General features: G+C 36.8%; 1 protein-coding gene across 1 annotated transcript; it reads left to right on the forward strand.

Moving 5' to 3' along the window:
• The first annotated feature begins 5,448 nt into the window (after positions 1-5,448).
• On the forward strand, positions 5,449-11,593 carry LOC107759222 (U1 small nuclear ribonucleoprotein 70 kDa-like). Its single transcript, XM_016577107.2, has 11 exons — positions 5,449-5,791; positions 6,665-6,779; positions 6,863-6,942; positions 7,577-7,652; positions 7,746-7,810; positions 7,886-7,948; positions 9,484-9,565; positions 9,646-9,793; positions 10,398-10,466; positions 10,654-11,315; positions 11,409-11,593. The coding sequence occupies exons 1-10, from the start codon at positions 5,696-5,698 to the stop codon at positions 11,279-11,281; spliced, it is 1,422 nt and encodes a 473-aa protein (XP_016432593.2). The 5' UTR covers positions 5,449-5,695; the 3' UTR covers positions 11,282-11,315; positions 11,409-11,593.
• The last annotated feature ends 1,798 nt before the right edge of the window (positions 11,594-13,391 follow it).

The raw sequence follows: 13,391 nt of genomic DNA on the forward strand, positions 1-13,391 counted from the left end.
CTGATTTGCTTTCGCCAAATCGGAAGACTGTTGAATCACAACATTAGCCCATACACAGGCTAAATTCTCCTCTCCTTCTTTGGGCTCGTCCCTTAATTGGCAGACCACTTCTGAAGGCATGACACCAGATCCCCCCGGCTTTCGAGATCTCTTAGCCGGTTTTTTCTTTTCCAAGCTCGGGGAGCTCGATACATCTTTTCTCTTCCTTTCTTTTACCTGCTTCAGGACAGGAACTTCTTCACCACCAGTCGGGGGCCTCAGGACTACATTTTTCCCGAGTCCTTCAAATGGGAAAATAGGAGATTTACCAGACAAATCGATAAAGAGACAAATCGATAAAAAGATTTACCATGACTACGGGCCTCCCATCGACCCTTTGATAATTCGCCCCAGCATGCTCGGAGTACGGTCTCTGCAACACCAAACCTTCGAGCCATTGTTTAAGATCCGGGATCGGTTCCGATATCCGAGCTATGGCTGTGATAAGAAAAGAAAAATAGATCAACAAAATAAAAGGCAATCACAAAATCAAAACGGGCAAGGAGAAACGTTTACTCATGGCTCATATTCGATTTCTCGGGAAAAAGCAAGTTATCGGCAAGGATCAGGTCCGAGGTTTTGATTCGAACAAAACGGCCCATCCAACCCCGATCCCAAGTCTCATCTATGCTCGAGAATGGCGCTTTGGTTGCTCGGCGAGCAAGATTAATCAACCCTCCTTGATAAAGTCGGGGACTATAAAGGCGCATAAGATGATCGAGGGTGAAGATACGCCCCTCGATCTTGCTCAAGAAAAATCGAACAAGAATCACTATCCTCCAAAAGGAAGGGTGGATCTGGCTGAGGGTTACATCGTACCTCTTACAAAAGGCAACGATAACGGGTTCTAGAGAGCCCGGCATAAAAGGATAAGTGTAAACACTTAAAGAACCCTTCGACGTGGGTAGTAATGGATTCATCGGGCGATGGGATTACTATGAGTTTATTATCCCAGTTTCATTCTTGTATGACTTTCTCGAGAATTTTCTCGGTAATTGAACATTGGTACCTCGACATCAGCTCACACCGGCCCGGTATCGGAGAGGGCTTCTCAGTTTTAAAATCGCCTACAATCGAGCACCCTACTGGAATGAATTTCTCAGGGCGGGGCTCTTCCACATCTTCGCCACCGGCAGGTCGAGATAAAGAAATAGTCTCTTTTTGCGAAATAATTTTAGACGTTTTTGCCATCTAAAACTATGTGAACAAAGAACGGGAGTATTTGGTGTTTTAAGAAGGAATTTGCAGTAAAAATCACAGATTTGCAGATGGAAAACTCAGAAAAGACGAAAAGGAACTTAGAAAATTTGGAATATTGAAGATGTAAAAGTAATAAATGGTGGAAGGAAAGGCTATTTATAGATTGAAGCTATGACAGTTCAAATATCAGCGGTGGCCGACCACCGTCTAACACACATTAAATGCCTTGGTGAACAGAACCGATGGGACAGCTATCACATACATCATGTTCGTGATCGATGCAAACGTCAGCGTATATCTGATCGAGCCACCGAGAAATCATATCGTTTCTCACCACATCCTTCCCGAGAAACGAGGGGACTATCTGTATACGGTCGAAATAGATTTTGGCCTTCGTATGATTGATCGAGGTCGAAACATAATGGATCGAACAAAGACTTTGTAATATCGAGATGGGTTCCGAAGATGGTATGAACGAGCTTCAGATTTCAGGTATAGGTCAAACACCGAGTTCGAAGTCATTATCGAGCTCAGGTCCGAATTGAACTATAATGAGATGATTTCGAGCTTAAGGGGCAGATGCCAATCGATACCGAGCCCGAATCATCACCTGACTCCGAGTCCACATCTAGCTCTGGAAGCAATATCGACCAGCACCGAGGCCGATCGAGCTCGAGCTCACTGACAAGAGCCGTTACAAGCACACCGAGGGAGAGAATCTCAGCAGAAATTAGGAAAAAATTAATTTATCATGGGTCCTCCACTATATATTTTTAATTATATCTAAAGTAGGATCCTCCACTATAAAGAGGAAGGCTACATTTCTCTAGAAGGCAGTTTTTGCTTACATTGTAATTCAAGCACCATATTCTCCTATATTCAAGGATTATTCTTTTAAGCTTCATTAATTGATTCACTGTGCTTAGTCCTAAAAATCATCTTCTTTCCAATCTTGTTTATTTTGCATTCTTTGCAATCTATATTTGATATTTCTATTTATCCCTATAATTTGTATCAAGCTATACCGCATATCCTTAGAACTACGTACAAATTTAACTCTATCCGATTTTCGGGTAAACAATTACAAAGATAAAGTTGGGTGACTTTTAAATGATGAAAAATAGTTAAGTGACTTTTGTGAAATAAATGATAAGTTGGATTACCATCAGTGAAATTAACCCGAGCTTTATATTCTGATTGATAACACATGTGGCGACATTTTATTAGCAAGTATTTTGAAGGCATCGAGGGGATAGTTATGTTGGGATGTTACAATATTTTGTATCTGTTACAAGAGTAGATGTTAGAGCAATTCTTATGTCACCAGACAGTGTTTGTACATTGCAGTTTCTTAATCAAGACACGGCTCATGTGCTGTACAGCCTTGTCTTTGGAGAAGGAGCAGCGCATGATTTTCCATCACTTGTTCTCTTCACTACAATGCAAAAGCTTGATGTTGGAAGATTCAACAGCGGCTCGGTTGTCCTTGTTAGCCATCTGTTTATAAACAGAGAACCAACCATCTCAAAATATAGGCTTCATTTGTTTTCATTCGAAGAATCTGCAGCAATCCCATTTTTACGTGCAAAGGATGATTTCTGATGTTGTTCGAAAGAATTTTATCTGTCTTCTATTACTACTAGACAAGGTTCAATGCTCACTTATATGAGGCTAATATTTTATGGAGAACATGCTACTAACAGTGTTCTTAACTCGACCCTTGATGATAAGGTTCTTTTTGCGGATGAGAGTATTGTTGTGAACCAAGTTGAGTCGGGAAGAGATTATGGGCCAGAAATATCGAACGAGGCTGATCCAATTGGGACATTTGGGCCAGAAGTCAAAGTGAGAAGAAGCCCAATGACTAAACACCTGAATAGAACACTGGGACGTTATATTTGGGATCCAGGGGATACAAGGAGGGGGATTATGTTGAAACCTCGCTCAATCTGTTCTTCTCATCTCCTCTGCTGAATCTGTCTCTCATCCCCTTTCTTCTTAGCTTTAAGTTACAATTTCTCTTCTTATCTACTCTCTATTCCTTTAGTGTTATTTTTTACTATTCTATTGATATTTGAATTGTTAATTCTCTTTAGTGAGTTAATGTAATCAGTTGATTTGGGTGTAATATCTGATTTATTACAACGATTCTCAAGAAAGATTTTACCCTGATGGTAGACATATATTTGTATACATAAAAAACTTACTGGATTTTAAGTCCGACCTCTAGAAGACGAGCTCAAAACATGATCTTCAAGCCCAAAGGTCCTTCAAGGATTTATTAGAGACTATTCTACCCTAAACATGCCTATAAAGGGGTACATATTTTCTCGAAGAGACATCTCGAAATTTTATAAATTCATGGAATACTAACAAATGGATCAAAGATCTCAAAAATTATTTTTATCAAAGTAGCCGAAGTGATCAAAATATATTCTTCCTTTTTATGGAGATTAAGTACATCCCAAAAAAGTATGCATCATCCTATGTTCGAAAAAATAACAATTTAGAGAGAAAAATCAAGAGAGCAAATAGAGTTGCACCCTAAAAAATTAATCAATAGAATTATTTTTTATATATTTTTATGATTGCAAGTAATTTTCGTATCTCGAAAATTTGTTGCAAACAATATTAACTAGTTATCACGTTAGACAATGAAGATGTAAGTTCCTCATTTTTGGAAAGGGAATATGTAATTCTTCTTACCTCTTATCCAATCAATTCAGATTCATGTTGTGTGTGCCATTAAGCAAAACACAAGATTTCTCCTTAGAGATGTAGATCCAATTGATCCCATTAATTCTCTCTATGGATTTAACTCTCCCTAGAGATGTTCACGATTCGATTTAACTCGGATTTCTCTTTAACAATAAACCAAATTAGCTAAATCGATTTTTTAAAAATCAGATCAAACCATTGAGGTTGTTTTTTCATTAGTTCAGTTTTTTTTAGTTTGCCGATTTTCTGGAAAAAATAGGTTACATGCAATGCCAAACATATATTCTAATTACTCTTTAAGAAAAGAAGAAACTAAAATATGTAATGAAGGTATATATTCTTTAGCTAGAAATGCATTGTCTATTTTTCACGAAGAAATTAATAAAACTTTTAACAATTAATTTCTTTCTTCTTCTTCTTCTTCTTCTATTTTTTTGGTGAAAAAAATGAAGAGTTATCATTTACCAAGGTATCTTGATAATAATATAATTGAATTAATAGAGATGAATAACTTAAGGACTCAAAGACAAGTTTATTATAATATAAAATGGATTCTTGGACTTATCAAAATAAAATATACAAATCAAACTAGAATGTAGCAGCTTGTCTGGGTGATTGTTATGTATTGTATTGTATCGTATTGTCACTTTTAAGTATAATATTTGTTTTGATTGTTATTTAAATTTTATTGTATCGTATCGTTAAATCCGTCGTTACGTAACGATGAAAAGTGTCACTTTATGGAACAACCGATTTGGTGTGTTCGCGTCGTTTTCTTATTATTTTCCTCTTATCTTTCCCTTCCTTATTATTAAATAATCTTATTTTATATTTTACCGTACATTTTTATATAATAATTCTACCTCGTACCTTACTTCTTCTTTATAATATTACAAGTTTATTCTTCATATTGTTGGTGCATGACACCATGAAATGACGACAAAAATTTATCTAAATATTGTATGCATCAAAACAATACAGTACAATACAATACAATATAATACTATATGATGTATTCTGAAATGATAAGTAACAAACATCCAAACAAGCCGTAAAGACAAAGACCAAGATTTGTGTAATGACAAACAACCAAGCTTCAAACCAAGCATTCAAAAAAATAATCGAGCTAGTAAATATATATGTATACGTGTGTGTATGATCATCATTTTTAAATACGCATAATATAGTCAATTTTTGTTCGTATTTTTTCATTTATTTTTCTGGCATAAAACTAAAACCTAACCAAATTTTATCGATTTTTAAAATTAATAACCGAAAGCAAATCAAACATAAAAAATGTTAGATTTTTCTTTCGGTTTGATTCTATTTTCTGTTTGGTTCGATTTTTCAATTTATCCCGAACACCCCTAAAATTCTCTCTATCTTATTTTCCCTTTTTCTTTAATATTAATACACCCTCCAATGTAATAAAAATAAAAAGATAAACATAAATTAGTAAAATATAATAATAAAAAATGAAAGAACTCGCGAGTGAACTCGTGGCCGACTCAGGAAGATGGAGTCGATGGGGGAGTTTATATAAGCCTCCTCTCTTCTGGAAATAAAACCCTTGTTTCTAATACGCTTCTCCTGCCGCTTTCAGCTAAACTTCTCCATCTATCCAACCCAATCAAATCCATCCGACTTATGCAATCTCCATTTTCAGCTATAAAACCTACATACTTGTGCGGCGATTCACATCAAGCAAGAACCCTAGGCGGCTTCAATCGTTCCGAATATGGGAGATTTCAACGATGCCTTCATGCGGAACAACCCTAATGTCCAGGCCCGTGCAAAGGCTCAGAATCGCGCTAATGTTATGCAACTCAAGCTGGTAACTGCTTGTTATATCTCTTGATCTGTTGTCTATGCTGTTTGCTGGCTTAGATTTTCTTAAAAACCTAAGAGTTTGCACGTGTGTGTGTGGTAACATTGCTTGATTCCCTAAGTTTTTCAGGTTTCACTCTAGATGAGTATTAGGCTTGAAATTTAGATGATTTTGGGTTAAGATAAGAACACAACACAGTTGAAGCAAATTATCCATATAGGCTAGTTGGGATTCAGGTTTTAGTTATTGTTAAGCCGTTCACATTATGTCCGTCTTTCAGTGTAGGGTTTAGAGAATTTTTAGTCCTTAGAACCCCTAATTTTTCCAGAAAAACTAGTTGTTAAGTAATCGATTAAAAAAGGCACAGATGGGGAGCTGAATGGATAATCAGGGGCTGAGCTAGAAGCCGGCGTACAGGTTCACCCTGATGCAGTAGCTTTAGTCCAAAACTTGTGTTTGTATTACGAAATTCACTAAATATGTACAAAAAATAAATTCAGAACCAGTTACTAACACCTCATGTCGCTATCCTAGAATTTAGAACCCATAAAGTTCAATTAATAGCTCCGCCGCTGGGAAAACGAGGATTTAGAACTTACTTGCTGATTTGTCATCATTATGTAGTAGTGGTTAGGTGTTTTAATTCTAGTTTAGTGATATTTCTGGACTGCTGAGATGAGACTAGAAGTTATATTGGATATATATTTCTTTGTGTTTTCTTATGAAAGCTAAATATACAGCATGGCCAGATAGTTAGCTTAAAATAATAATAGGAGAACTATGTTATAAGGTTGTTGCAGTATTGACAATCCTTCCCTTTGTTCTTTGCTGGTGCTGCAAGCTTGTGTATTTTGTTGTTAATGTATGTAATATATGCAGATTGGTCAAAGTCATCCAACTGGGTTGACGGCTAATCTTCTGAAACTGTTTGAGCCCCGACCGCCTTTGGAGTACAAACCACCTCCCGAGAAGAGAAAATGCCCTTCATATACAGGTTAACTTTCTTCATAGATTGAGTGATTTCTTGGTCCATCATTTATTTCGTATAATGCTTACATATTCTCATCTATTTCATAGGGATGGCACAATTTGTTGGTAACTTTGCTCAGCCTGGCGATCCAGAATATGCTCCACCGGTCCCTGAGGTTGAAACCCCGGTAAGATTATTTTACATTCTGCAGTTCATTTTCTGATCTTTTTGCGTTGGTCCATATGTTTAAATTGAATTACTGGATCTCCATTCTGGTTTTGTTGCCTCTTTTTTAACTGCTTCAACAAAGATTAACAATATGCAATTATCCATGTTCTGTTATTAGTGATGTTTTAAGTTCAGGTGTAGGATGTTTGCTTTACTATTAATGTGGCCTGCCATATTAGTTTTGCTGAATTGCTTTTCTATTTTCTAAAAGAAGGATTGAATGTCTTAACATATGACAAAAAACAATTTGTGCAGTTTTCTTTGTTAACTAGAAGATACTGTTGTCTCCCAAGTCATAGAGGTGAAACCATTGGAAGTTCGAAAATTGTAGTCCTCTGTAGTTAGAGGATTATATAATCACTGGTTTGGTTATTTTTACTATTTCTCTCCATAATTAAGAGATGGGTTAGCTGTCCAACTAGTTTGGGAGGGGCAGCTGATTGATTGGCCTGACATCCCGGTTTTGAAGAGTTTCTTGATTCCAGAGATAAATTATAAGATGTAGCATAGGTGTGCAGTTATGCAATTACAACCTATGGTGCATCTGTGTATCTTTCTTTATGCACATAAATTGCTTTTTTTATTACATGCAGGCTCAACGAAAAGCTAGGATCCACAAGATACGGCTGGAGGAGGGTGCTAAAAAGGCTGCTGAGGAGCTTGAGAAATGTATTAAATGCCCAAGAGTTTTTGGTTTTCTGTTTGTTTGAAAGTCATTATATGGTAAAAAATGAAATGAATTGTTGTTTTTCTGTCGAGCAGATGATCCTAGCAGCGATCCAAATGTTACTGGAGATCCATACAAGACACTCTTTGTTGCTAGACTTGTGAGTAAAGAACTTTTTGGACCATTTTTGCTGTTACTTGTGATTACTTTTGTTGATTGTCTTTCTCATTTTCAGAATTATGAGACAACAGAAAGCAGAGTTAAACGTGAATTTGAGGCTTTTGGTCCAATCAAGCGGGTAGGTATTATAGAGCATCCCTTTCTGGGGCTCAGGTTACTGGATTTTGGTTGGTAAGATGTGTACTGTTATGGTGGCATAGTACTTCCTGCTATGATCCAGTCATTTCTCTAGTTGATTTTTCCACAACTTTTTGCTTTCTGAAAAGCAGTAAACATCTTACAATTTTAGCATTTTTTCTCAAAACAGATTTTGATCAGCTAATGTTAAAGAACGTGGGATTGTAGGTTGTAAGCTATTTCAAATGTTCTCTTTCTAGATCAAGTCCTTCAAAATGAGGGTGGAGCGTCTAAAAAAAGCACCGCGCATTACCTTACTAATGCTTCAAACTTTCACTGAAGACGCATGCGATGCATTCTTTATTTGATTATTCTATGGCTGTAGGATTACACTTTAGTTATCTGATTAAAAATTACTGAATTTGGCAGTTATCTGCTAAATAATAAACTGATTACCTTTGAATTTCCTTACTGCTCTCAAAAATTAAAATAAGAGATGGCTTATGCTTCAAGTTTGCAAATCCACATTTATCAGGAGAGCTTTTTCTTTCAATTGTGCCTCTGGGTGCACCTCTTCAGGCTGCAGTTAAGAAATGAATTGTTGTTTGAACTGCTAGCACTGTTCCATGGTGCTTCGAGGTGCATGCTGCACTCTGACATTCATGAAAATTTGTTGTGAAGTTACTAGCATTTCCTTGCTTTGAAAAATAAGGGTCAGATTGCCAAGAATGTCCTTATGACTCAGGTAACAGTGGCTCCAATTATTAAGTATCGGTTTGATGACTTTTCCTTTTATCCTGGTTTGGATATCATTAGTTTCAAGTACTATGTGTTCTGGGTATTCCATTAGTTTCTACTTTCTAGAACTACAAAGGTAATGAGGTTCAACTCCTAGGTATTCTCCTGGTAAGGGCAAATCTTAAATTTCTGGTAACTTTTTGTTTCTTGAGTTGCCAAATGTACCATTCAATCTCCGAGCCCGATCTTCATTGCATGAAACAAAGTTGAACACCTAGATGAGCAGAGCAATGATGCAATTTACCTTTGGCCTCTTATTCCAAGCAACAATGGAGATATACTTGCCTGTGCTGGGTAAAAATTTGGTGGGAGTATCAGCCTTGTTCTCTTCTTCTTTATTCTTCTTACATCCCATCTATGCTACTAAGATTTTACTTTTGGATTTAAAGGCTATCAAAAAAGTTTCAAGCATTTCAGGAGACACCTGGTATTTGACTATACTTCTATAATAATTTATTTTATATTAAAATGTTCCCTGGTAAGGGGAGTTAGAATGTATTGCAAACATAAGGCCACAGTTCTTGTGCAACTCTAGCAGTGATGGTGATGCATCTCGCCTGGGAGCTCTATGAATCAAAGGTGAGCACGGCTAATTAGGCATAGTGCCCGCCGTGCCATTAGGACCTTAATGTACCTAATTGTGTTGACTGGATAAAAGCATAACTTTTTTGACGGCTGCATCAAACATGATTATAATTCTTATTAGTAGTGTTAATTTCATAATTGTTTGAGTTTCAGGTTCGTTTGGTTACGGACAATACAAACAATAAACCCAGGGGTTATGCTTTTATTGAGTATGTTCATACACGGGATATGAAAGGTTTCTCTTACTCTGACTCCTATTTTTCTTTATCTTTTTCTGTCTCACTTCCATTTCTAATTTCTGGGATATAACTTCAGCTGCATATAAACAAGCTGATGGAAAGAAGATTGATAATAGAAGAGTTCTGGTTGATGTTGAACGTGGGAGAACAGTCCCCAATTGGCGTCCCCGAAGACTTGGCGGTGGACTTGGAACAACAAGAGTTGGAACTGAAGATGTTAATAGGTACTCGATTAGCTTTTAGAGTGTTAGTCGTATGTACATATGCGAAGTGCTAAAAAGGACATTGATGGAGCTGTACTTTAGTGGTATAATGGCTGCCATTGTCTATGGAGTAAAAATTGCAATGCAAATGTCTCCTGTTCTCTGCTTGAGTTTAATTTTTTGTTGCTGTTGTTGCATATAATTCTAATTTGATGTACCCAAAAAAGAATCTGATCTGCTAGAGACAACTATGCATGTGTGCTTGTAGTTGACATAGACTGCTTTTTGTAGTTGGCATACACTGCTTCTGAATTTCAACTTGTCTTTTGGGATGTATAGATGCTGCAGTCGGTTTATGTGCTCTATTTTTGGTTGAAAAAAGAGTGCTGTCCGGAGCATCTATGTATGAAATTTTATTTACAATTGGAAGTTATTATTGTTTGGCATTCAGCATGATGATCACTCATAAAATGTCCGAAAAGTAGTTTTCATGCTCAGATGCACTGGTATGATTGTCATGTGAAAATTTGTGGAACATTCATCAATCGTTCTTGGTAAGTTATTGCCTTCAATTTTTACATGGATATTTAATTATCACTGACTCTATGCCCCTTTAATTTTTCAGAGAGGTAGTTCAGATTGGAAGGGCGGCATCTCGCTCCGAAGAGCCAAGAGTACGAGATGACAGAGAAAGGTAGCCTATGCATTTATAGTTATACGCGCTTTGTGTTATTTTTTCTCAATCTGACATTCAGACATATATCTACTTTTCCAAGGATGAGTTGTCTGATTTACAACCCTGTTTAGTTTACAAAATGTGAAGTTAATGCTGATATGTGTATAGCATCTGACGCATATATTATTATTTTCCATATTATCAGGGATCGGGAGAAGTCCCGTGATAGGGTGCGAGATAGAGAAAGAGAAAAATCTCGTGAACGTTCACATGATAGGCCAAGGGAACGTGACAGAGATGACAAACATCATAGGGAACGCGAGAGAACTAGGGATAGAGAAAGAGATCGTGGACGAGACCGCGATCGAGACCGTGAACGTGACAGGACACGTGACCGCGAACGGGGCAAAGATAGGGACCGTGAGCGGGATCGCCACCGTGAGAGGGATAGAGAAAGAGGTAAGGACTATGAAGGTGAGGTGGACCAGGGTTGTGGGCGTTCTCGTGATAGAGAATATGATTATGAGCATGGTGAATCAAAACATGAGCGGGAAAGACATGGCGACAGAGAAAGGAACTATGATCCTGCAGAACCTGAAGATGATCATGGACATTATGACCATTATGATCAACATAAAGGTCGAGGAGACTATGAGAATCCAGATGCTCAAGCTGGTGATGATCGCTATAAAGATGCCAGTCATGTTGATGATCGTTATGATCAAATGGAGGAGGATAATTATGCTTATGACCACGGGGCATCTGAGGCAAAAGAAAAGAACCGTGATCATAGGCGTTCAGATAGGTCACATTCTCGTGAATATGACTACTGATGATGAAGGGTATGCTTCTGCTTGTGTTGCTCTGGTAAGGTTGCAATAAGATCCACATGCTATGTAGGTAATATTAATTTCTCATTTGATAATATTGCCGCAATTGTTTGACTTCTTTGACTCGCAGGAGGGAAGTGCAATTTTCTATCGGAATTCCTGCTTGCTGGTAGTGCGGGAATGGTGAACATTAGATGATGGTTTACTAGCATCGGCCTATGTAATGGAATTTTGTTATCTGTTTTTGGAATTGTTTGGTATTTACTTCATGTATTCAGTTTCTATGTGAACTAGTTAAATGCGAATTATTTGGAACCTGTGTGTGCTTAAGATGTGATAGTTCTGGGTACTTGCATGTCCAACTTATTATTTGGCTCATGTTACGGTGTTTTATTATTGCATCTGTTTTTGAATGTGAACTCCTATCAAAATATTTGGCTTGAAATTACTTTATGAGAAAGCTGCAATTCTGTAGAAGTGGAAAATACTTTTGATAACCTAAGATTCAACTGAAAATGTAAAATAGTATTAAAAGAATAAAATTGTCCACGGTCAAACTTTATGCTCCACATCATTGGTCCTCGGGCCTCGAAGAAGTATGTTTACATATGAACCTGTAATTCATGTGTCGCCCGAGGCTGTGGTTCGATGAGCGATGTTACTTTATTCTCAATTAGGAGTTTGAGCTTTGGGAATGGAGAAATCTTTGGTTGGGGAGTACTCCTTTTTATTGCTCTACATGATTTTATTTGTACTTTTAAATGAAGGGGAGCCTTGGAGTAACAATAAAGTTGGTGGGTTCTAGTTGTGGATTCAGGTACTAGTGTTCGTGTTGGGTAGGTTACCTACCTTATATCTCTTGTGCATCAAGCTGAGATTTTTTGTGCATCAAGCTGTTCTTTTTTATCTGCTCTCTTTTTTAATATGTATTCTTAGCTCTTATCAAAGTAGAAACGTTGACAAGAGGTATGGTGAGACATGTTATAGTAGAAACGTTGACAAGAGGTATGGTGAGAGATGATATAAATAAGTCTGGTTGAAATAATAATTTTATTTTGTGCACTTTTTTTATAATCTTTTTGCACTTTTTTTATAATCTTAAAATTATGTAGAACGGAAAAGGGTCAGATGTGCTCCTGTACTATCAAAAATTAGTTATTAGTACCCCCGTTATATTATCCTTCAATATTTACTCCTAACGTTACTCATTTTAATATTTCTGTCCCCACATCTAACAGACTCTTTTTTTAAGGCATGCGACATGATTTTAAACTATCTAACCATCTACCCTTTTACCCTACCCGTGCAGCCCCGACCCAATATTCAAACCTACCCCAAAAGAACCCGAAATTTAATCCATACATATGGTTCTTCTCCTTCGTTTAAATGGAGGAAACTGTTTCAGCCCAAGGCCGCTGGATTCAAAAAAAAAGAATCAGATAATTCTTTAACTTCGGTATTTGGGGAAGTTGTAGTAGAAATTTCAAGTTTAAGTTTTAATAGTTGGTTGTGTTTTAAATCGGGAGGTGAAAACGTAAACTCAAATCGTGGCTCATTGTTTGGACGATTTGGTATTCGAACACTTGGATAACTTTCAAGTTCTTTGTGATGCTTGCAGTTTGAGTTTGTGCGAAAATCACCATTGATGAACAAATTTTGAACTTTAGAAGTGGGTTTGAAGTTTGAACTCGAAAAAAACGAACTAAGTATCTTAATTTTGTTGATGTTTGCTCGAATCGGTGCTTTCTATTGTAATTAGTATTGTTTATCAAACTTCAGTTGTTAGTACACTGTTGAAACTTGGATTGAAGAAGAATCTCATTGCTAAAATTTCGAGAGCTTGGTTTACAATAATTAAAAAAACAAAAATGCCATTGTTGAACCTTGAAGGTCTTGGGATTGAACTAGATTGGAAGGTTATTTGGGACAAATTTAGACTAGATTTGATCAACAGTTGTGTGCTGAAAATGCATCAATTGTTTATCTTCGAGAAGAATGCATAATTCTGAAAATTACTGCAACTTTACAATTGCACTTTAATGTGTTCCAACTTCATTTCTTTGTTTACTCTTGGTTAGATTAGTTTAGCATTAATACGCATTAACTAATATCT

The sequence above is a fragment of the Nicotiana tabacum genome, chromosome 17, assembly GCF_000715075.1.
Source record: "Nicotiana tabacum cultivar K326 chromosome 17, ASM71507v2, whole genome shotgun sequence".
In the NCBI taxonomy this organism is placed as follows: domain Eukaryota; kingdom Viridiplantae; phylum Streptophyta; class Magnoliopsida; order Solanales; family Solanaceae; genus Nicotiana; species Nicotiana tabacum.

Bases quoted from the DNA above. Each gene is read 5' to 3' on its own strand.
- LOC107759222 (XM_016577107.2), top strand. From the start codon at position 5,696: ATGGGAGATTTCAACGATGCCTTCATGCGGAACAACCCTAATGTCCAG. The intron at 5,792-6,664 runs GTAACTGCTTGT...TAATATATGCAG, and splicing joins ATGTTATGCAACTCAAGCTG to ATTGGTCAAAGTCATCCAAC. The intron at 9,794-10,397 runs GTACTCGATTAG...TTAATTTTTCAG, and splicing joins GGAACTGAAGATGTTAATAG to AGAGGTAGTTCAGATTGGAA.